At 51.0% G+C, this 21,974-nt stretch overlaps 9 protein-coding genes across 9 annotated transcripts; 5 read left to right on the top strand and 4 right to left on the bottom strand.

Moving 5' to 3' along the window:
* Positions 1 to 954: 954 nt before the first annotated feature.
* On the bottom strand, positions 955 to 2,936 carry N7515_002685 (uncharacterized protein; the record flags this gene model as incomplete). Its single annotated transcript, XM_056663429.1, has 4 exons — positions 955 to 1,527; positions 1,846 to 2,136; positions 2,192 to 2,791; positions 2,850 to 2,936. The coding sequence occupies 4 exons, from the start codon at positions 2,934 to 2,936 to the stop codon at positions 955 to 957; spliced, it is 1,551 nt and encodes a 516-aa protein (XP_056525542.1).
* Positions 2,937 to 3,880: 944 nt separating this feature from the next.
* N7515_002684 (uncharacterized protein) lies at positions 3,881 to 5,187 on the top strand (the record flags this gene model as incomplete). Its single annotated transcript, XM_056663428.1, has 6 exons — positions 3,881 to 3,933; positions 3,984 to 4,413; positions 4,473 to 4,631; positions 4,685 to 4,746; positions 4,807 to 4,914; positions 4,980 to 5,187. Coding segments are annotated over 6 exons (1,020 nt in total), but the record flags the coding sequence as incomplete, so codon positions are not given.
* Positions 5,188 to 5,777: 590 nt separating this feature from the next.
* Positions 5,778 to 6,933, top strand: N7515_002683 (ribosome biogenesis protein BRX1; the record flags this gene model as incomplete). Its single annotated transcript, XM_056663427.1, has 2 exons — positions 5,778 to 6,013; positions 6,084 to 6,933. 2 exons carry the CDS (start codon positions 5,778 to 5,780, stop codon positions 6,931 to 6,933), a joined length of 1,086 nt encoding a protein of 361 aa, XP_056525540.1.
* Positions 6,934 to 7,672: 739 nt separating this feature from the next.
* N7515_002682 (F-box protein) lies at positions 7,673 to 8,764 on the top strand (the record flags this gene model as incomplete). Its single annotated transcript, XM_056663426.1, has 1 exon — positions 7,673 to 8,764. The coding sequence occupies one exon, from the start codon at positions 7,673 to 7,675 to the stop codon at positions 8,762 to 8,764; it is 1,092 nt and encodes a 363-aa protein (XP_056525539.1).
* Positions 8,765 to 9,623: 859 nt separating this feature from the next.
* N7515_002681 (Rab family GTPase) lies at positions 9,624 to 10,546 on the bottom strand (the record flags this gene model as incomplete). Its single annotated transcript, XM_056663425.1, has 4 exons — positions 9,624 to 9,748; positions 9,800 to 9,880; positions 9,931 to 10,274; positions 10,329 to 10,546. 4 exons carry the CDS (start codon positions 10,544 to 10,546, stop codon positions 9,624 to 9,626), a joined length of 768 nt encoding a protein of 255 aa, XP_056525538.1.
* A 534-nt stretch (positions 10,547 to 11,080) lies between these two features.
* On the top strand, positions 11,081 to 15,843 carry N7515_002680 (uncharacterized protein; the record flags this gene model as incomplete). Its single annotated transcript, XM_056663424.1, has 4 exons — positions 11,081 to 14,056; positions 14,139 to 14,846; positions 14,892 to 15,235; positions 15,294 to 15,843. 4 exons carry the CDS (start codon positions 11,081 to 11,083, stop codon positions 15,841 to 15,843), a joined length of 4,578 nt encoding a protein of 1,525 aa, XP_056525537.1.
* Positions 15,844 to 16,276: 433 nt separating this feature from the next.
* On the bottom strand, positions 16,277 to 18,177 carry N7515_002679 (putative ATP-dependent Clp protease; the record flags this gene model as incomplete). The annotated part of the gene is made up of 2 exons (XM_056663423.1): positions 16,277 to 17,673; positions 17,739 to 18,177. 2 exons carry the CDS (start codon positions 18,175 to 18,177, stop codon positions 16,277 to 16,279), a joined length of 1,836 nt encoding a protein of 611 aa, XP_056525536.1.
* Positions 18,178 to 19,218: 1,041 nt separating this feature from the next.
* Positions 19,219 to 19,803, bottom strand: N7515_002678 (FAM207/SLX9 family protein; the record flags this gene model as incomplete). The annotated part of the gene is made up of 2 exons (XM_056663422.1): positions 19,219 to 19,731; positions 19,801 to 19,803. The coding sequence occupies 2 exons, from the start codon at positions 19,801 to 19,803 to the stop codon at positions 19,219 to 19,221; spliced, it is 516 nt and encodes a 171-aa protein (XP_056525535.1).
* A 554-nt stretch (positions 19,804 to 20,357) lies between these two features.
* N7515_002677 (glycerol-3-phosphate dehydrogenase family protein) lies at positions 20,358 to 21,856 on the top strand (the record flags this gene model as incomplete). Its single annotated transcript, XM_056663421.1, has 4 exons — positions 20,358 to 20,419; positions 20,478 to 21,589; positions 21,647 to 21,698; positions 21,772 to 21,856. 4 exons carry the CDS (start codon positions 20,358 to 20,360, stop codon positions 21,854 to 21,856), a joined length of 1,311 nt encoding a protein of 436 aa, XP_056525534.1.
* Positions 21,857 to 21,974: the final 118 nt, after the last annotated feature.

Here is a 21,974-nt window from a genome sequence, read left to right as displayed (position 1 = left end):
TCATATACGCCTCGCGGTGCTTTTTTCGTCTTGTTTCAATAGGATACCCCTTGATACATTCAATCCTACTATCTTCTGGCACCTTACAACTGAGAACCATTTCTGTGCGTATTTGCGGCTTGCTTGCAAATCTCGGGTTTATATTCCACAAATGATGCGTGCAACATCAGGGACTATCGATCGAACATTCAAGTTTCTGTTGTTGGGTTTTTGTTTCGGTCGTAACTGCTTGACTAAAAGATCACTACCTATCGAACTGATCCGCAACCCGGCATCTAGAGAAAGTGACCTTGAAGATCTATCATAAGTGATCCATGAGGCTCTCTCGGACTTGAAAAGATCCTTGGCGATAGAGCATCGAACTCAGCAAGTGAGGTCTGAACTACTCAAGGTTCTTGGGAGCGTAAGCTTAATGCTAAACCATCACCTCTATCCACTATGCAACAGAATCATCAGCATATAAGGACTCCCCTGGCTCATCAGGGTCTGGCAGTACTGGTACAACATGTATACAAGCCAACCTACCTTCGCATACCAAATATTCCTTCACGCTGTACCTCCCACCTTCGACCAGCAACTAAGAAGTACTACTTTAAGGAAGGGGACGAATTCAAAACAAATTAGTCAATCCATTGGTGAAGGCTGGTCACTGGCGATACTAGCTAACGAAAACATGAACCTGATTGAAAACATAGTTCATAACTCCTCAAACAATAATACAAGCTTAAACTCGTTCCACATCGATGACAGCATCTTGACCTTGCTGGCTTTGCCCTTGTTGGTCCTGGCCTTGCTGAACCAGTCCCTGATATGGCTGAGCCTGCTGGCTTTGGCCTAGCTGATCCTGAGATTCATGACTTTGCTGAATTTGACCCTGCTGCATTTGGCCTTGCTGGCCTAGGCTTTGCTGGCTCAAACTCAGTGGGCCTTGACCATACGGACTTTGGCCTTGCTTCACTTGGTCCTGCCAGCTCGGACTCTGCTGGCCCGGGCCTTCCTCTGCCTGACCACTAAGGCCTTGATCGCGCAATACCTGACCTTGCTGGCCTGCGCTTTTCTGACTTGGACTCTGCTGAGCTTGGTCAAGCGGGTCTTGTTCTTGCAGTACATGGCCTTGCAGCCCTTGCTCGACTGGGCCTTGCTCGACTGGGTCTTGCTCGACTGGGTCTTGCTCGACTGGGTCTTGTTGAACTGGGTCTTGTTGAACTGGGTCTTGTTGAACTGGGTCTTGTTGGACTGGGCCTTGTTGGACTGGGCCTTGTTGGACTGGGCCTTGTTGGATTGGGACTTGTTGGACTGGGCCTTGTTGGATTGGGACTTGTTGGACTGGGTCTTGTTGGACTGGCATTTGCTGACTCGGGCTCTGTTGACCTTGGTCACACATGTCTTCGTCATGCTGGGCTGGGTTTTGCTGATTTGAAACCTGCTTTTCTTGGCCCTGTTGGCCTTGACTATACGGACCTTGCTCTTTCCGAACTTGGTCTTGTCGACCAGGGCTCCGCGGGCCTTGGCTCTGTAGTACTTGGCCTAGCCCAACTTGACCTTGCTGGTCTAGACTTTGCTGGTCGTGGTTGGGTGGTTCTTGGCCTTGCTGCACTTGGTTTGGGCCGACCAGGCCTTGGTGGATTGGGATCTGCTGACCTGGGCTCTGCTGGACTGGGCTCTGCTGGACTGTGCCTTGCTGGACAGGGCCTTGCTGGACTGGGCCTTGCTGAACTGGGCCTTTCTGAGCTGGGCCCTGCTGAACCGGGCTCTGTAGGTCTTGATCACACATGTCTTCGTCTTCCTGGACTGGCATTTGCTGCATTTGCTGCATCGTGCTCTGCTGACTTTGGCCATACAGACCTTGGCCTTGCTGAACTTGGTTTTGCCGGTCTGTACTTTGCTGGCCTTGGCCATAGAGGCCTTGTTGCCGCTGTTGCTCTTGGTCTTGCTGGCATATGTCCTGGCTTTGATGACCTTGGTCATACATGTCTTGGTCTTGCTGGCCCAGGCTCTGGCTTTGTTGACCTTGGTCATACATGTCTTGATCTTGTTTGACTGGGCTTTGCCGACTTGAGCTCTGCCAATCTTGGCTCTGCTGACCTTGGTCACACCTGCCTTGGTCTTGCTGACTCTGACTCTGCTGAGCCCAATCTTGCCGATTCCCAGTGCTCAATAAGTCCGTCTGGCACTGTTGATTCTCTTCCACTTTTATGGTCGGTCTTTGTTGGTCGGAAGGGGCGTGTGGTTCCCAGTTGATAGTAGGGGCAAAGTCCATGGAAGAGCCCGGGAATTCGAATTCTCGCAAATCAAATCCTGACAGTGCACCATGCAATGAGTAAGGATACTCGGTTGACACAGACGGGGACTGAGAATGCTTCAAATAAGGCGGTGCTGCAAAGCTGGTTGAAGGTAGCCCGGTGGGAATACCAGATGCCATTCGAAACTGGGGTGAAGCAAAGTCCTGAGGTAAGTAGTACTGTCCTTGCATTCCAGTCTCTGGCATTGAAGCTGGGGCGTACGGCATAAATCTGCTTGGGCTGTTCTGCATCTCTGGCTCACTTTTTACAAAGGGATTGGTATGGATAGATGGATCGGTTGAGCTCGTGGGCATCATCTGGTGCTGAGGCATTGGAAACATCCCCGGCATGCCGGCAGGTGGGTCTATGATCTTCTCCTTCTTGGTTTTTCGCTTGGGTCGGGTTGCCCCCGTGGTCCCTTCCATTTGGTTGCGGAATCGGGACCACCGCATACGTGAAGCATGGCCATTGGAGACCTCGCTATCCGCTGCAACTTGGTTCCAGTCAATCTAACATGCCCTGTCAATATCGGATCAATTCTCAGTCATCATCATGAAATGAACTTACCGACTTCGTGTCCAGTTGCTTCATAATTGCGTACAGAAACTTTGCCGTTGGAGTATCTGTCTCCAACACTTTACTTCGCTTTCCCATGATTGAAATAATCCTTGATAGAACTGAGACTGAACTTGTGGAGCTGGGTGTGTTATCATATCGATGAACAGTCTTGACAGCACTGAATATATAGGCAGCATAAGTTCACTACATCCTGCGATTGAACAATTGCTTGCTTATTACATCAAAGATCACTTTGTGCTTTGCAAATGCAAGAAACAATAGGATACACATCTATGAATTAGTTGCATGGCCCAGATCCGGACCTATCAACCTTGTTTTGCCTTGTTCGGATGCAAAGGCATCCTGCAACAGCCCGTCTTCTGCTTTGATGCATATGGAAAGCGATTCCATACCTAAATGTATAGTGTGGCCTAAATGGACATCTAATTGGAAGTGTACGGGCTGCATACGGGCTACGTACCTAAGAAAATCTCTTCTTACAGCCTCATTGGGAAGGCAACTAAGATGAGCAGATGCAGCCCTAGAGAGGTCGTTGTTTTAGGGTGCGGCATGGGCACGTGCGCCCCACGTCGAGCCCACAAGGTATGCGTAGGTACTAACAACGATTTACTGTGTAGATCTTGCCCAGTTTTCATCGCAGGAAGTTTTGATGAATGAGCTACCTTATTACTTGAACAAAGGTTGATCTTCCAGATCCAGCTTGCCCATCTTGCTGCCACCACCTGGTAGTGTTTCTTTGAGTCTTTGACCTGATCCAAAAGTTCTGCCAGGTTTTGGCGAATGGCGGGCTAAACCTAATTGTAAGAAGCAGCAGGCGGTGGATGTGGCCATCCACCGCCTTTTGCAGGGCTGAGGACTGAGCCGGGCTAAGTGGCGCCCGGCTTTGTGGCACACGAGCCGTCGGAGCCGACTGACGCGGACAAGGCAGATAAGAATCTTGGAAACATGCATACTGTCATGCAACAACACTAACTTACTGAATGTTTTGAACTGCAAAAATCATAGCTCAAAACACTATCATGACCATGTCTTTGGTAGCTATAGGGGCATGCTACCTCGACACGATTTTAACGTGAGTTCAAGCTCCTTCCACTTGACGTAAACATACTCCGGAACGGAGAGGTTGATATGCACATGCACTCTGGCCAGAGTCCCTCATTACCCGGATGAAGACGAAAAGCTTCGCGCAACCAGGCTTAGCCGCAGGCGCGGTGGAAACTGCCCAAACACCCTCGATATTATGGGGCAACTGTTACAAGACAGGGCCACGAGTGATGATTGTTCCTTAGGTCTCATTTCGGTGCTTCCCTCGGAGTCCTCAGTGGCAACCCAGCAAATAAGATTAAGCTTAGGACCCTTGGTCCAACTGGACAAGTGTATCTTCCGAGAAGAGTTCAATGAACCCGCCTCCAGTTACATCATTGCGAGTCAGGACACCAGCAGTAGGACGATTGTCAATTATAACGAGCTGCCCGAAATGACCCATGCAGAGTTCACCACTGCTGTTGGGCCCCTACGAGCTGCAGGGGATCGACACTGGTTTCATTTCGAGGTGCGTGGCACAATAGCTAGGTTCTCCGGCCTGAATGAGCCAGACTAACTTTGACTAAGGGCCGCTCGCCAGATGTGACCCTCGAATGTATTCATTATATTCGCAAGCAATTTCCAGCGTCCAAAATCAGTGTTGAGATTGAAAAGCCTGGCCGGCCAGGCTTACAGGAGCTTGCAGATACAGCAGATGTTGTCATCTACTCAAAAGCATGGGCTCAGGTGAAACACCTTTTCATCAATATTGGCAAGTGTATGGATCTAATGGTGAGCAGAGCAACGGACACACATCTGCCAAGGATTGCTTACAAGATCAAGCATTGAAGACAAGCCAAGCGTAAGTTTTGTCGACGGAAGTGACAGAGGAGTGTCTCAATCTAATTTCCCTTTGCTGCAGGACATTGCTGTGTTGCACTTGGGGCGACGGCGGGGCCGCTGCACTTGAGCCAAAGACTGGCAACTTCGCTCATGTCCCGGCACATGTTACAGGATTGGAAGTAATCGAGTGAGTTTTGACCTTCCCGGGCTACAGTATACGCGGCAAACATGAGAAATACTAATCCATCATAGCACAATTGGAGCCGGAGACACATTCAATGCAGGTCTACTATACGGTCTCATCTGGCACGATCACGACTGGGATTTCCGAAAGACTTTGGAATTTGCAAACCTCGTTGCCGGGTTAAAGGTCACCCAAGATGGGTTTCAAACCCTCCAAAGAGCATTAGGCTTGCATCAAGCGTCCCCACATGTTGAAAGCGAACATGCAAGTGGGATGGGTAGATAATGGGCTAGTACCATGCTCAAAGGCTTGCATTTCAAATGGAAAGGGTTTTCAAAATGTCAGAGATAAATGATGACTGGGCCCCACGGTAAGCTGCAGGTGTTGAAGTGTTCCATGTGATTATTTCGCAGTCAGAGCTTCTAGGTAGTCCCACCACTTCCCACCAGAAGGCGCCACTGCATGAGCGGAAGGAAAGAGGTATGCTTCGGCAGAATCAAAGAAAATCAGATTTGAACTTCTGCCTTTGATTTAAATTTGGAGAAAGCTCTGTAATTCTGCTTTCTGAAAACACACGTGACACAGTAGATATGACGCTAACAATCAATGGAGAATATACTTAGCTCAATCATGAAGTACGCAGTACGCCGTAGATGGAAGACCAAGAAAGGAAGTGTACAGACTCCTGCTCGGCAGGAAGCTGGGGCGGTAACAACCGGCAAATAAACAACATCTGTATCTCACACGTGACCCCGCAAGATTCAGGGCGGTGGGAAACAAAAAATATTCTGCCATTAACTTTTTGATCTCGGGCGGCTTTTGCACGATCATTTTCAACTCCATTTAAGACACAATCAATAGTCACGATGGCATCAGTTTACAAGAGTGTGTCAAAGAAGGCAGCTAGACAGCCCACTGAGGATATGTCTGACGAGGACATCGAAATGGAGGAGCTCCTCAATGCAGAAGACGACACCACTGATAGCGAAGAGGAAGACTCCGACGATGGCGAGGCAGCTGAGGTTCTGAAGAAGCAGCTCGCTTCAGGATTTATGCCCAAGACCCGAGTACTTATCTTGACCTCTAGAGGTGCATCCTACCGGTATGATCATCATGTCTTGCGGGATAATCTGGACTGGTTCACTGACCTGTGACATTTTACTTCTTTCTAGCCACCGACACCTGATGTCTGATATCTGCGGTCTCCTCCCCCACACCTACAAAGAGACCAAGCTCGACACGAAAAAGAAGGCGGCCGGTTACAACCTCCTTCTTAACTCCCTTGCCGACCTTCACTCGTGCAACGTCATTTTCTTCCTCGAGGCCAAGAAGAATGGCCAGGATCTTTACCTTTGGCTTTCCCGGCCTCCCAATGGACCTACTATTAAATTCCACCTCAACAACCTGCACACAATGGGCGAGCTCGGCGCTGGGTTCGCAGGGAATTGCCTGAAGGGCGGCCGCGGCTTGGTCGTCTTCGATCGCTCTTTCGACGAGCAAGGTCCTGACATGGGCGTTCCTGGCAGTGAGTACCGTGCGCTGGTTCGGGAGATGCTGCGCGGAGTTTTCTGCGTGCCCAAGCGTGGTGTCCGAGGCATGAAGCCCTTCATTGACCGCATCATCGGTATCTTTGGGGTGGATGGCAAGATTTGGATCCGCGTCTACGAGATTCGCGAGTCAGAGGCTGCTGACAAGAAGAAGGATGGCGAGGAGACCGCTAAGCCTGTGCCGAAGGGCAAGGACGGTCTACCGGAGATTTCTCTGGTCGAGATTGGCCCCCGCTTCGTTCTGACCCCCATTGTCATTCTGGAAGGCAGCTTCGGTGGCCCCGTCATTTACGAAAACAAGGAATACGTCAGCCCCAACCAAGTCCGTAGCGAGATCCGCAAGGATAAGGCCGGTCGCTACTCCCAGCGCCGAGACGTCCAGACTGATCGGGTCGCCAAGCGCTCTGAGTTGGGACTGTCGGAAAATTCTGTGCGCAAGGTGGATGCATTGGATACAAGGAAGTTGTTTGCATAGGGGGTCTGCGTTTTTCTTTCGTGCTATTTCTAGACGTGATATCCCTTGGGATGATGTTTCGACTACATGTGTATATTTGATGCGACGCTTTCATCATGGTCCTTTATGGCGTCGGGGCAAAGACTCATCCTGGTTAATTTCAAAAGTTGTTTATTACATTGTTCTCCGTCCTAAGTTTCCTAACTTTTACCTGCTCATCTACGGTATCGACACCTGAATCTCTAACCTATCCACATGTTGGATGGATGGAACCTCCCTTGTCCTTGGAAATGCCCAGATGGCAACTTGGAAGTAAGGGGCGACCTTAGCTAAGCATGTTAGTTATGGCGATGCCATCACGCATTTCTACATTTTGACATCGATCATGGCATCACCTTCGCTAGCTAAACCCATATGGCCACAAGACGTTCACTTTTCAAACATGTTTACCCTTCATTCCAGAACATATTCTGCTTCTATCAGGCCCAACGGCGGGGTCCATTGATAGGCTCACTGTACTAGCGACAAACACCGATTGCTTCGGTTGCGACGGCAGCGTTTACTTCTTCGAAAAGCACCTGTGTACGAAGACGTATCCCGTGGATCTCCGAAGATCCCTCGCGCTCATTCTCGATTTTGCAACATCCCATCAGGTAGGTAAGATGCCATTGGCGGCCCAGGTGGTGCTCTATGGTGAGTCATGTCAGTAACCAGGTTATGTCGTACCAGGTTTATAGCAACCTACATATACATCTCCATCATGCCGATTTATGATCTTGCAACGGAGCTCTTGCTCCATATATTTCGCTCATGCGACTCCATCTTCGATATTCTAAATTTAGCATCCAGTTGCCGCCGACTTCACCACGTCTTCAACTCGCCAAGCAAACTGCATATCCTAGCCAGTGTGGCGGAGAGGCAGTTTGGTCCCCTCGACGATGCCATTCAGGTGGTGACGCAAAATGAGAGCCAGCCGGCTCATATCATCCGGCATGCACCCATGTCTGATTCTCTGTTAGAACAAGTCATACAGCTCGGCTTGGTGGCGCGCAAATGGGAAACAATCTACCCATTCAAAAAGTGGAAGATCGACTTTGAAAACCGCCGCTCGCTCACCGATGAAGAACGATTGCGCGTGCGCCGCGCAGTATATCGGCTGTGGTGGTATCATAGTGCATTTCACTCTCGTGCTTATGATCGGCATTCCCGCAGTCTTCGACACGTTGTATTGGAACGGGCCCAGCTGCTTCACAACTGGTCCACTCAGGAGCTGGCCGAGATTGAGGACTTGCGGCTTATCATGGATGATATCTTGCGAAACCACATATGTCCTAGTAATGGGACAATTCAACGCAAGTTTCGCAAGCGCTTCCCAGACAGCAGCCAGCAACCCGTGTTCAATATCCACCTAAACCATCCAAGGTTCAGCACTACTCCCCTATCACCTCATGATCACTCTTTCTTCGAAAAGGGCCCTGGTGCCCCGATTCGACAGTACTTTCACACTGCTCACCCGAACAATTACGCCGAATCTTCGGCCAAATACCGCTCTCGGTTTCGCAATGACCTCTCCCATGACCCAGGGTATGAAGGTTGGGGCGACGAGATCCCGCATTACTACATTGTGCAGGATATGCTGAAACTTGATCCTGGCCAGATATTGTGGTTGCGTGATCATGCTCTGCTGAAGGAGCAGGTAGAGGAGTATGTGTGGTCTCTGGGAGAGTGGTTTCGTGACAATGGCGAGACATTCGGTGACACAATGGAATATGTCATGAATGAACGTGGTCTCGAGATTCGAGAAGTTAGATCTGCAATAGTCAACCGTGGCATGGGCATCATTCTAGACTAGGGTTGTGGGTTTGGACCTGTTGATTACTTAGAAAATGGTATCGATTCTTCTCTTGCAGCCCTCCAGAGATCCAGCTCTGGAGTTATGTTCTCCTGGTGTGACTTTCCTAGGTTAGGCTTGTGCATACCTAGACATACCTTGGTTCGACTTCGAAAACACATAACCTCCCGAGTTAATCTCCGAGTAACCGACGGAGTATGCCGTCGGCCCCCTTTAGCATCCATCGTAACCTTGGACAATGATCTCTGAGGTTTTTTACACCCCAGCGCGGAGATGAATTGGCCCCGGGGAAGGCTGCCCGGCCACAGCAGATTGCCCTGTGGAGCAGGTGGACCCCTGGTACTACAAGTCTACACCTGACTGATATGACATGGAATACCTACTACACAGGGCTTGGAAGCTCCTCCCAAGCTTATTGTTCTTCAATACATGTCACATGTATGCTACCAGAAAGTGTTGGAATGAATATGCATTTTCAGAAGAAGTTTCATACAAAAGCTACGCAGCCGCAATGTCAGACGCCCAGCCAACCTTAGTTCATTGCACCAGCAAGATGTTCATCATCGTAGAAACATATCGAACACACCGGCCGGGCGAACAGGGGAAAAGGGGGATCAATTTCGTTCAAGAATCACGGGCAAAACGAATAATAAAAGGACAGAAGAAAGGGAACCCCACGGCCGGAAATATTAATTCCAGTAAACCCATACCTTCCCTTGTGGTTTCCACAACAGATCCCGACTGTGTATCCTCTTTGTAGCCGTCGAATTTCAGACTCCAAGGCAGATCAAGTCCATCTCAATATCCCATCGCTATAGAACAGTCGCGGCGGTCGGTACATCGTTCCAGGAAGGGTAATCTAGCAGCAGCCCTGCTTCGTCTCGCTGTCTTGCTTGCTAGGGTCGATAACTGGACGGCGGTCGAGAACCTGCTGGCCACCCTCTCCAGGCTCAAGAGCCTTGCTGGAAACAATGCGGTAGATTTCTGTTTCATTAGTATCGAGAATAGCCAAATTTGAAGAGACCGATCACCAACCTGTGAGGATGTTCTGGAAGGCCAGCTCGACGTTGCTGGCATCCAGTGCGGATGTTTCGATAAATGAAAGGTTGTTGTCACCTAGCTAATGTCAGCGACACATAACGATGCTTGGATTGACATAAACGAACTGGCGAACTGCTTGGCCTCCTCTGTGGGGACGGCACGCAAATGGCGCAAATCGCTCTTGTTACCGACGAGCATGATGACGATGTTCGAATCAGCGTGATCCCGCAGCTCCTTCAACCACCGGTTGACATTCTCGTAGGTCTGGTGCTTGCTAATATCGTAAACAAGGAGGGCACCGACAGCGCCACGGTAGTAGGCAGAGGTGATCGCGCGGTAGCGCTCCTGGCCAGCAGTATCCCAAATCTGTGCCTTGATTGTCTTCGAGTCGACTTGGATTGACCGGGTCGCGAACTCCACACCGATCGTTGACTTCGAGTCTAAGTTGAACTCGTTGCGAGTGAAACGACTCAACAGGTTGGATTTACCGACACCAGAGTCTCCGATAAGAACCACTATTTACCCCACGATTCCTCCATTGTCAGCCTCGGGTTCTTCAGAAGGGGGCGAAAGGGGGGGGGGGGGGGGATGTCGGATAAGACAAGGGCGGGCATCATCATAAAGTGGCGACAGTACCTTTGAAAAGAAACTGAGGGGAATATTAACATCAGTGTATTGTTCTAAAGACATATAAGAGCTTATCATCATGAATCCACTCACGTCATATTCATCGTTGGCCATTTTGGACGGGTACGAGCTAGGCAAGCTCGAAGTGTGGTATCAAAGTGCGGGTAACGTGGCAGGTAGATGAAGACTGAGGGGTGTACTTGAGAACTTTAAGGGCAAAAGCCAACTATGTCAGTACTGAGGTTAAAGTAGGCAAAAAGATAAGCAGGGAGCACACACACACTGGATGTAATAGAAAATCAGCAGGGGATAGTCAGTGATGCCTCAGTCGAGTGTCTCTCCTTAATCGTGCCGGGCTCATTGCGGTTTAGCGTGGGGATCACGTGTGCTGGCGTTTGATGCGCGGGCGGTATCCTTTATCGATGGGCAGTATCCATCTAACTTCGGTTCTTGCTTGTCCTGCGACTGCACTTGGTACTTCGTGCGCTTTCTTGTCCGTTCTTCATATTCTGAAGTAAGATGCGAACACGGTAGGTGATTATCCTAGCTCGAACATTCCTGAATCCCTGGTACTCAGATTGTCAATACAAACCCTACATCGCGTGAGGTAACGAAACATATGTTAACTCGACTTGCCAGGCTATTACAATGGCTCCTGCTACTGGGATGAGGGACGTTTTTCATAAAGATGGTGACGATGATGCTGACTCTCTGGCATCCACGGCCCCGAGTGACCCAGAAGCCGAGTATCTCGTAGGCGCCATTCATGCGGACAGAAGGTTCTACATAGAGCCAGTGTCTGAAGACGACGAAGGTGTCTTCGTCACCAAGTACTTGGTCGAGTGGGCTGGTTACAGCAGGGATCGATGGAGCTGGGAACCAAAAGAATCATTCACTTCGGAAGAGACCCTTAAAGACTGGGAAGCGAAGAAGAAGCAGATCGCGGAGGGGAAAATCAAACCGTTCAATCTCAGGTCGTGGGAGAGGTACACGGCAAAAGTGGCGAAGAGAACACAAAAGCGAAAAGCTGATCGAAGGCGGAAACGAGAGCAAAGGGCACGGCTCAGAAAGAATGCTCGTCCTGAATCGTCCCAACTCGCCAATTCCGGTAATGTGAATGATCACGAGCCTCACACAAGTCCTGGAGCCCACGAAGCTTCCAGACGGCTCTCAGGGGATTCGAACGCCTCTTCGGCCTTGTTTGTTCCGGCCCAGACTCAACCACCTCCCAAATCGCCGGTCCGTCACCGAGCGCCGCAGCAAGTAGCACCTTCAAGGCCAGCTGCCTCGACCCCGCAAGCAACTACGAACGCCGTCCCAAATTCTAGACTTACTCGGCTCGCAAAGGACATCAAGGCCAAGCAAAAACCTCCAGCGCGGCAAGCTGGTCCCCCACAGAAAGCAAAACCTACAATGTCTGTTTTTGGGACGGGCCCTGTCACGAAGTCCACGCATCGTGAAGGCAAATGGGGTGATAGGGCACCGGATATCTCACAGATGGAGATGATGAGGCCCTCAGAGTTTCCAGGAAGGACGAATATGGGCACTACAGCCTCGACGTTTGGCCCATCTGCCATCAGTCTCAAATCGCCGGAGGCCTTAAATCACCCTGTCTCCAAGGACCTGGTCGGCTTGACTAGTATCCCAATCCCCTGTGCTGGTGACTCAAATACTGTGTCCGCAGAGCAGCAGGAAAACCCTATAGACCATGCCTCTTCGTCAGCCATGGCCCCTCCAGCCTCACTCCCTTCGAAATCGGCAGCCGCTGCGTCGGCTTCATCGATGGCAGCTTTACCTGGGCCCAGTGCACGCTCGGATCTGAAGAGGCCTGCGGGCCCTGGTGATATATCCCCCTCTGCTTCCTCACCACTTGCTCCTTCCGAGACACATGCAGCGGCTTCTTCGCTTGATGCTACTGAACCTTCATCAATCGCCCTCACTACTTCCTTGCCAGTTGTTCAAACAAAGGCGCTCAATGGGCCCTCCGTATCCGTGAGTCCCCATGGCGAGGAGACCCCTTCATCTGTTCCCTTGGTGCCCCACGTGGGGAATCCTTCGGCAGAGAGTGCGGGCTCCAAGCCTCCTGCTCTTTCGGTATCTATACCCACTGGGCCCCGTGCAATGCGCCATGGCTCCTACACACCACACACTGCCCGACAGCCCCACCATACAACCATGCACAATACCGGTCGGCCCTCAGAGCTGTCACGTTGGCCATCACCCTCTCGCCGATCACCACCCCCTCGACGGCGGTCGCAATCACCCAGGGATGGCAGGGCTGATGCCTATGGTGCCTATCGGCCCTCAGAGCTGTCTCGTCGGCCGTCACCCTCCCGTTGGTCGCCACCCTTCCGTCGGCCATCACCCTCTCGTTGGTCACCACCCTCCCGTCGGCCATCACCATCCCGTTGGTCACCACCCCCTCGCTGGCGGTCGCCATCACGAAGGTTGCCGCCATCCCCCCAGCAGCCTTACCACCCAGCGAAGGCTGATGCCTATGATGCCTATCGACCCTCAGAGCTGTCGCGTTGGCCATCACCATCCCGTCGGTCACCACCCCCTCGCCGGCGGTCGCAATCTCCCAGGCCACTGCCATCCGCCCAGCAGCCTTACCACCCAGTCAGGGCTGATACCTATCGGCCCTCAGAGCTGTCTGGCCGGTCACCCACCCCTCGTCGGTCATTGTCCCCTCGTCGGCCATCACCACCTAGAAGATCACCGCCTCCTCGTCGGCCATCGCCCGTTCGAAGACAATCGTCCCCCCATTGGCCATCAATCTCTCGCCGCCCTTCAAGATCGCCGCCACCCCGACATCCATCGCCCGCTCGACGGCCATCGTCCCCACGTCGGCCAGCAGCTGTCGTTCATCCATCACCACCTAGAAGATCACCGCCCCCGCGTCGGCCATCGCCCGTTCGAAGGCAATCGTCCCCCCATTGGCCATCAAGCCCTCGCCGCCCTTCAAGATCGCCGCCATCCCGACGTCCGTCGCCCGCTCGGCAGCCATCATCCCCACGTCGGTCAGAAGCTGTCGTTCATCCATCACCATCCTCTCTTGAGTCGTCGCCTTCTCGTCAGTTGCTCCGTGAGATGAGTAACTCTCACCCGCCTCATAGCCCATCTCCAGGTCATTCTCCGCTTGGGTCAGATTCTCTAAGCTCTGCCACGTTCAACAAAAGCCCGCCATGTGTTCCTCAAGCTGAATCCAGAACTGCGCTTGAATCCAGAACTGCGCATGAATCCAGAAATGCGCCTGAATCCAGAACTGCAGCTGAATCCAGAACTGCAGCTGAATCCAGAACTGCGCCTGAATCCAGAAATGCGGCATCTGACCAATCAAGACTTTCGATTCAAGCCGAAATCGCAAGGATGCCTTTGCGTCAAAAAGGGCCCGGTTGTATGAACTTTGGCCCTTACTGGGTGAATCAACGCGAGGGAGAGGCTCTCATTCATGTGTTTGTCGGTCCCAAGAGGAAACATATCGGTCCTTTCAGACTCTGCGGCATTTCTCTGGCTGTAAAGAAGGCCCTTATCGCGGCTACGAATCCTAATTCACGCCAGGCTGAGATCTGGTTCAAGGATTTCTGCACGGCCAGAGAATATGAGAATTTGTGTGAGTCTAGTGTAAGTGTCATACTCGTGGATTTCTCCCTTATATATTGACCACATTGGTGGATTATGTACTGACTACATTGCTGGAATGTAGGCGGATAATACGGTACTGAGTACCGGTTGGGCTGAGGGCTATCAAGACACCAACAAAGATTTGTATTACTTTTCTCGGGGTTTGCGAAAAGACGATCTCATCGCCATTCACTACACTCATAAAAGAAAAAAGAAGAAAAACACTGCCCCTGAACCCGGGTTGGTATGGGTTGCTTGGTCACGCTGGTCTCAGGAGTCCAAGTTCCAGTGTCCTGCCCGTGAAGTGCCGCCTGGGGTACCTCTACTTATTGCCGCTCGCAAGATGCTCGCACCCATTGAATCGCTGGCGACGGATGGTCACAGCCAGGCCAGTGGACGCCCACAAGCTCTTCTCCCGGATACATCCCTTTCACTGCGAAGCGATTTCCCTGGAGGTGATGGCTTAGAACCAGGTAGTTCCTCGCGACAATCGGGCTTTCTTGATATTGAATCAAAAACTCAAGACCCGTCTGAAGTCTTCTTGACGTCCGAAGTGTTCTTGAAATCTATCAACATTGACATAGATGAACTTGCAGCAGTTGATGAAGCCGGGAAAATCTCCAGGGCTGGTATCTTCTATTTGCATTTTCCTTCAAACGACAAAGAAACCCAAGAAGGCTTACAATTTTGGTCTATGCACTTGAAATCCCGTGGAATGATCGTTTTGACAAGTCAGGACCCTGTAGCTTGGCAAAGATTTGTGGACAACAGCAGGCAGGGCGTGGCTATAGTAAGTTTCCCATTTCGCAGCGTCTTTCACAGCTAACCAAAGCAGTTTGACGAATCCTTCACCGAATACGACACGTTGGACCCTCCGCTCAACAGAGTACTTTACCAGCACTCATTCAATTTCTGGGTGGTGCGCCTTCAGAGACCACTCGAACTGATAGATACTCGACATGATTTGCCCAATGTCCACCATCTACGCATCTTCCCACAAGGTGCCGTCATACTCCTCACTGAAGATCTGTTCAAAGACCTCAAAGGGGTAGCTGTCGCCCTCCAATGGCTTTGGAAGACAAACAAGCGCAAAACTTGGTCTTTGATGCTTCCACCCAGGATACTTGAATGGATCGAAAGGAGGCTGGCTGATGAAAAACATTCTCAAGACCATGGACTGTATGTTCTACTTCTTCTCACTGTTCTTGTCCATCTGCTTACCCGAACTTAAATGCAGTCTGCTGCTCGTTCAATCCTTGATCATCAAGAACAATGTCTCCGACCCTCGTACAGCTTTATTCGATGAAGCTAGTCTTGATCCCAACTCAAAGAATAGTATCATGGCACCACCCCTGCATGATTATGGTACCCGCACCAAGAACCACAGCCCTAACATTGCGGATAAAGTCGAACGCGACGCGGATCATCTCATCGAATTCCTAGCAGGATGGTCACTGCTCAACATGGCGCGTTTCCGCAACTTCTTCGCTGTCACCACTCTCAAACCACCAGCGGGTAAACGATGGGACAAGTGGGGCCATCTCAAAGTCCTCCGTGGTGACTTTGTCACCTTTTACAGACATTTCAAAATACCAGATCCGGCGGGCATTATGGCCCAAATTTCGGGTGATACTAAGGCCAAAACTTCCATTGCTACCACTAGCCAGGTATCTGCACCTGTCTCTACGAGCACCGCCCGCACGGCCAATACGATAGCTCACGATTCCAACGCTGCCATCCCGTCTACCTCCAGTCCAGGGGTATCCCGCCAGACCAGGCAAGGATAAATATATACCTTGTTCCCTACGGATGGTCCTTGCAAGGTCTTCGTCAGTATAGATTACATAACTCGTCAGAGTTCCCCTTGTCGGACAGTGCCCTCCATGATACCCCAATGTGATTATTTGTTACATCCATTTGTTATGTCCATTACTACGATGCCTAGAAACGGATCACATCTTACTCAGTAGCTGAAACGATCGGTTCATCGAAGTCTAGTTTGATGTAAATTGGTCACGTGCCTACAAATACCTAAAGTCTAAACAGTCGATCAGTGATACAAGCCACCTAGGTAGAGACCCATTGATTTCTTGGAACCTACAAAGTGCAGTTGGAACTTTGATAAACCAGACGCTAATTACTGCCGACCCGCATAGGAGATGAAGGACATGCCAAAACATAGGAAATTCTCGACAGGTCAAGATGAAGGCATATTTACAGTTACCCGATCGCCCGACTCCGGTACTCCTGGAAGTTCGAAGGAGTGGGGCTATCCGCATCATCCTGCGGTTTGGTTTTCTTATCGGGTCCTTGCTTGTCCCCACGGTTCTTTTCCTCCCACTGACTTTCCTCGGCGGAGATCATAGCGTGGAAGCGACCACCTTGTCCACGGGCTAGATAGATAGGCTTTTCCTTGCGCTCAGCCACGGCCTTGGTTACAAGGACGTATTTTACGCTCGAGCCGGGAGCTTCGAACATCGCGTCACTGAGGATAGTTTCCATTTCAGTGCGCAGAGCACGGGCGCCGGTGCCCATTGTAAAGGCATTTGCGGCTACTTTGTGAAGTGCCGGGGTTGTGAAGCGCAGCTCAATGCCCGAAAGGGAGAAGAGGGTCGTGTATTGGGCTAAAAGAGAGTTGCGGGGCTCGGTGAGGATGCGCACAAGCAAGTGCTGTGATAGTGTCGAAAGGGCAGCGGTAACCGGGATTCTCCCTATCAGCTCTGGAATGAAGCCATAACTTTGCAAGTCTGAGGGTGTTAACAAGTCGAGTGCGTTGAAGTAGGTCGGTTCGGCGCCAGAGCCAGCTGGCGTTGCAGAGGTGAAGAAGGGGAGGTGCTTCTTGTATAGTGCTTCTTCCTCAGATCCGGGGAGAATTGGAAGTGGCTGACTGGGAGAGGTATTTGCAGAACCAGGGAAGTCACTGGTGGTTGAGGGTGGTCTGACCGGCTGGCCAAATCCTATAGATCCACGAGAAATTCTGTCCATGATGGTTTTGTGTAGTCCAACGAAGGCGCCGGAGAACACGAACAAAATATTGTCCGTGCGTACATTATACACCTCTCCCTTCACGGGTGGATTGGGACTGTTGGGTTGAAATGTCCCGTTACCCAATGGGCTGTTGGATGGATAACTGTTAGGAGGGCTAGCTGCGCGAGGATTCTTCTCTGGTTTGGCCTGGACTTGTACGGTTGTGCCTTCGATGATCTTCAGTAGTGCCTGCTGAACTCCTTCACCACCGACGTCTTTGCCATGACTGACCTTCGCCGCTGCGATCTTATCTACCTCATCAAGAACAATAATTCCACGTTCTGCTTGCTCCACGTTGTAGTCTGCGGCTGCCAGAAGTCGGTGAACGCATGTTTCGGCGTCCTCTCCAATGTACCCGGCTTGAGTGAACACGGTGCAGTCGGAGATACTGAAAGGCACAGACAGAACCCTAGCAAGAGTTTTGGCCATAAGCGTTTTCCCTACCCCAGATGGGCCTAATAACAGAATGTTGGACTTCTCAAGCTCCAATGGTGATGTATCGGCAAGATTCGGTAGCTCCAAGGGGGTGTTTTGACGAGACCGGGGGGTTTGTGGTATACCGACAGTCTTGTGTGGTACTGGAAAATCGTCTGTTGTAACGAATGATGTATCAGCCAAAGGTCAACAGATTCAAATGATTGAGTAGATAAGATACCATCTGAGGCATGACTTTCGAGTGCTTCTCTCCGCTGACGCTTCGCGAGAGCTTCAGCCGCTTCGTCCGCCCGACGCAGTAGTTCTTGCACGCGCTGATAGTGATTGTATACGGCGACACTGAGCACTTTCTTCGCGCGGTCCTGGCCAACGACATATTGGTCAAGATATCGTTTCAAAACTTTCGGTGTGATGCGCGGGGCGCCAAAGGCCGGCGTCGAGCCCAGTGGCCCAGGAGTGGGAACCCCAGGCTCATAGCTTCCAGTAAATGGCTGACTTGTAAATTCCGATCGGTTGAATTGAGACAATGTTGGGAATGTGGACGAGGAGCTAGACAGGTGGCGTGTTGACTGGCGGTACGACTGAATAAACCGACACCGGACAACGTTATGGCAGGCCAAGGCGGCCGGACGGCGACAATGCAGAGGCCGCCACAGCATTACTGGGCGCCACGTAATGGCAGGGAGTTATGAGGGGGATAGGATGGATTTTTACGGTGAGATGGGAGAATGGGAGTCATAGATAGTGGATAGCTCTTTCCCCGCATGACCCCAATGAAATGGCCGGGGCGGAGATCTTATCTGAGGAGTCATATGACGACCTGTTCTCACGTGACCTGATCATCATCGAACTCTTGAAGGATAAAAAGGAAGTGAACTGTTCCTACTATTAACGATGAAGAAGACAGAATCCCAACGGCGGAAGCACTGCTCAATCGAATTCGACGTGCTTAACTATAGGAATAATAGGATGGGCCCCACATATGACCGAAACTGAGGCAGCGAGCACCCAATGAGTGCTTTGTGGGGTGGTTAGTTGTTGCAACCTGGAGGCCATCAAAACCTTCTTCGCAGATTTTGCGATGATAACGCTGTTCATGATCGGTCTCGAAGTCAGCCACTATGGACACCGGAGGGAAGTACTGCCTATAGTTGACATTTCATTCGTCAGTGTGTTTTGTGTGCGCCACACAGAGAGGCCTAGGGCGGTCGGGTAGTAGACAGCGATTTGCTCCGGCTATTCAAGGCTACGGGCGGAAAGCATCAAGTCGGGTCGCTGAATTGAGTGATCACTACGATTGGGAAGAGTGTAAGCTGGCAGAAGAAGCATGTTGTGGCAAGCATCATCATGGGTATTGTATTTTTGATCCCTATTGTCGAAGGATGTTGAGTGGCGTTCGTAAATTAGATGACGAATTCCCAGACAGCAGATAGATGGAGGACCGTACGACCTTCTTGGAGGGCTGTAGTTTGAATTTCGCCATTCATAGACCGTGGTGGCGAGTATCGTGATGTGATCAAGCGTAGTGCGCATCAGTGCCTTGCGCTTACTGAGCCGCTGGAAGCAGAGCCGTTCTGCTTCGACCCTTTCAGCTGGTGCCAGTATCGACTGGCTAAGGCAGACATCCAAGGCCGGCAAGCAACTAGGTGGTCATCCGGTCACCGGCCGAGTGAGGTTTTTTTTCTGCGTTCCGATCACCCTCATTTATCCGCCTTGAACACAGGTTGCTGTTCCATCGTTTGCGAGATGAAGTTACGCAAGGCAGACCACCGACCGGCCGTTGGATTTGACCCGTTGTTGGCCTTCGCATTGTCAGCAACCGGGGCTGCGGTGATAGTGGACATATCGATCATGTTCTTGTTGAAGCGGTCGCGTTCCAATCGCTCAAGCTTTTCCCGGCGCTTCAAGGCTCCTGGCTTGTGTTGCAGAGTCTTCTGCTTGATCACATTCACTTGACTAGCAGCATCGTTGGAACCTTCAGCGTCCGGTAGGGCATCAGCCAAAGATTCGAGGTTCGCGACGAGTTTTTTTGATGGTCGTCGTCGCTTAGGGGTCTTCTGAGAGTTCTTCTCGATCTTGGAGACTAGGGCAGCATGCTTAATCTGACGCTTGTCCCTCTTGCTCGTGCGGAATTCATCACCAAAGATACTGGGTTTGGGTCTGGCGCCTTTGCCCGAGGCAGTTTTCGCCATTTTTGACTTGCGGATAGGAGCCTGTGAGAAAACGAAAATTAACCGGCTGAAAGTGGGACAAGATAAGCACTGCGTAATAATGCAGCTTACCATGTTTGCATGTGAGATCTACAGTGGGCAACAGCAGAAGACGAAATTGCGCCGGGAAAAGCAAAAGCCCGATGTTCCCAATTCGCTCACCGCCCGAACCCACTATCCCCACCCTTTGCGCCAGGAACTCAACGCTGTTTGGCTTTCTCGTTGGCTTTCTCCAATTTGCCTCAGTGAGGGAAATACACAGAAAAGCAAACTCCAGCTGTGACGTTATCTTATGCTGCACCACTTGCCTCTCCAAATTCACAAGATCCACCTAAGGTCAAAAGTTCTTTTCGGTGACATCAGACGTACATTTCTAGGGGCTTCGGAGGCCGATCCATTAAAAACATTGGGGCACCAGCACGAGAACTTTTATGGGTATTCACCTCATCCTACGTCGGATTTGCGTTCCTCGCTGTAACACGGCATCTCTACCTCGGTCATTATCCACCCGGTCGCACTCCCGATCCTTTACTATTTCCACCCCTCAGCTCACATCGATCTCTCGACCTTTTAAACCAACCTTCTCCGGACTTCTTTCCCGCAGATCATTCGTTTCTTCTACACACATCATGGGTTCTACCACTCCTTCCCAGCAAAAGCACAAGATCACGGTCATTGGCTCCGGCAACTGGTATGTTAATCAGCTCGCAAGAGGATCTGTCAGTTGATGCTAACCGTCGCTTCTATAGGGGCTGTGCCATCGCTAAGATCGCCGCCGAAAATGCTGCCAGCAACCCCGGTCTTTTCGAAGAGAAGGTAGAGATGTGGGTATTTGAGGAGACTGTTGAAATTCCGAAGACTTCGAAAAACTACAATCCCTCAAACGCTGGCCCTCAGAAGTTGACTGAGGTGATTAACACTGTCCATGAGAATGTCAAGTACCTTCCAGGAATTCAATTGCCGGTCAACTTGCACGCCAACCCGTCTCTGGAGGATGCAGTCAAGGACAGCACAATTCTCATCTTCAACCTGCCTCATCAGTTCATCATCAAGACCTGCGAACAGATCAAGGGCAAGATCCTGCCCTACGCACGTGGTATCTCTTGCATCAAGGGTGTCGATGTCAACAGCACCGGTATCCACCTCTTCTCCGAGACCATTGGCAGAATTCTCGGCATTTACTGTGGTGCCCTGTCCGGTGCCAACATCGCCAATGAGGTTGCCCAGGAGAAGTGGTCCGAGACCAGCATCGCTTACGATCCCCCACACCTTGACTCCCAGGCTCCCTCCCGGTCCACCTCCACAACAGATTTGGTGGAATTCCAGCACAAAGATACCTCGGGTCAAATCTCGGAGGTTAAGCTGCAGGCCCTACCCACGTCCTACCCTCCTATCGACCACTTCGTGCTGAAGTCGCTGTTCCACCGCCCCTACTTCCACGTCCGCGTTGTCAATGATGTCGCCGGTGTCTCCATCAGTGGTGCTCTGAAGAACATCGTTGCTCTGGCCGCTGGCTGGGTTGTCGGCATGGGGTGGGGTGACAATGCCAAGTCCGCCATTATGCGAGTTGGCCTGATGGAGATGGTCAAGTTCGGTGATACTTTCTTCAGCGCTTCAATTGACAATCGCACCTTCACTGATGAGAGTGCTGGTGTGGCAGATTTGATTACCAGTTCCAGCAGCGGTCGCAACTTCCGGTGTGCCAAGCTGAGCGTTGAGCGCAATATGCCCATCGAGGAGGTCGAAAGAACCGAGCTGAACGGGCAGAAGTTGCAAGGTACTTCCACTGCTGTGGAAGTCAACAGTTTCCTCAAGAAACAAGGCATGGAGGAGGACTTCCCTCTGTTCACTGCTGTTTTCCGTAAGTTCCTATTCCCCTTTGCAATGTGACCCTGGGAAGAAAGCTAACGTTGCGCAGGTATTTTGGAGGGTAGTATGAAAGTTGAGGATATTCCCTCTTACATTGAGCGGTAATAAATCCCTTCTGGCCTTATTTGCTTCTTGTTTGTGTTACTTATCAAAGTTATTTTGGTTTCCTCGCAGGCCACCTCAGGCCTCACCCACACCTGCATCTCCGAATTCCAAGGCTGGGAATGAAGGCGCTCGGATCACTGCTGCACGATTATGATTAGGGCTAGGATTGGGTATCGGACATTGCGCATATAGACTTTCATGACTTGTATTTACGGACTGCGCGTGGATTTATTCTAGACAAATATTTTATCTGATCAACTTTCGAAGTACTC

This window comes from Penicillium bovifimosum (genome assembly GCF_028826915.1).
Source record: "Penicillium bovifimosum strain IBT 22155 chromosome Unknown utg000002l_segment0_segment0, whole genome shotgun sequence".
Taxonomy (NCBI): Eukaryota; Fungi; Ascomycota; class Eurotiomycetes; order Eurotiales; family Aspergillaceae; genus Penicillium; species Penicillium bovifimosum.
This window is presented reverse-complemented; position numbering and strand designations above follow the sequence as displayed.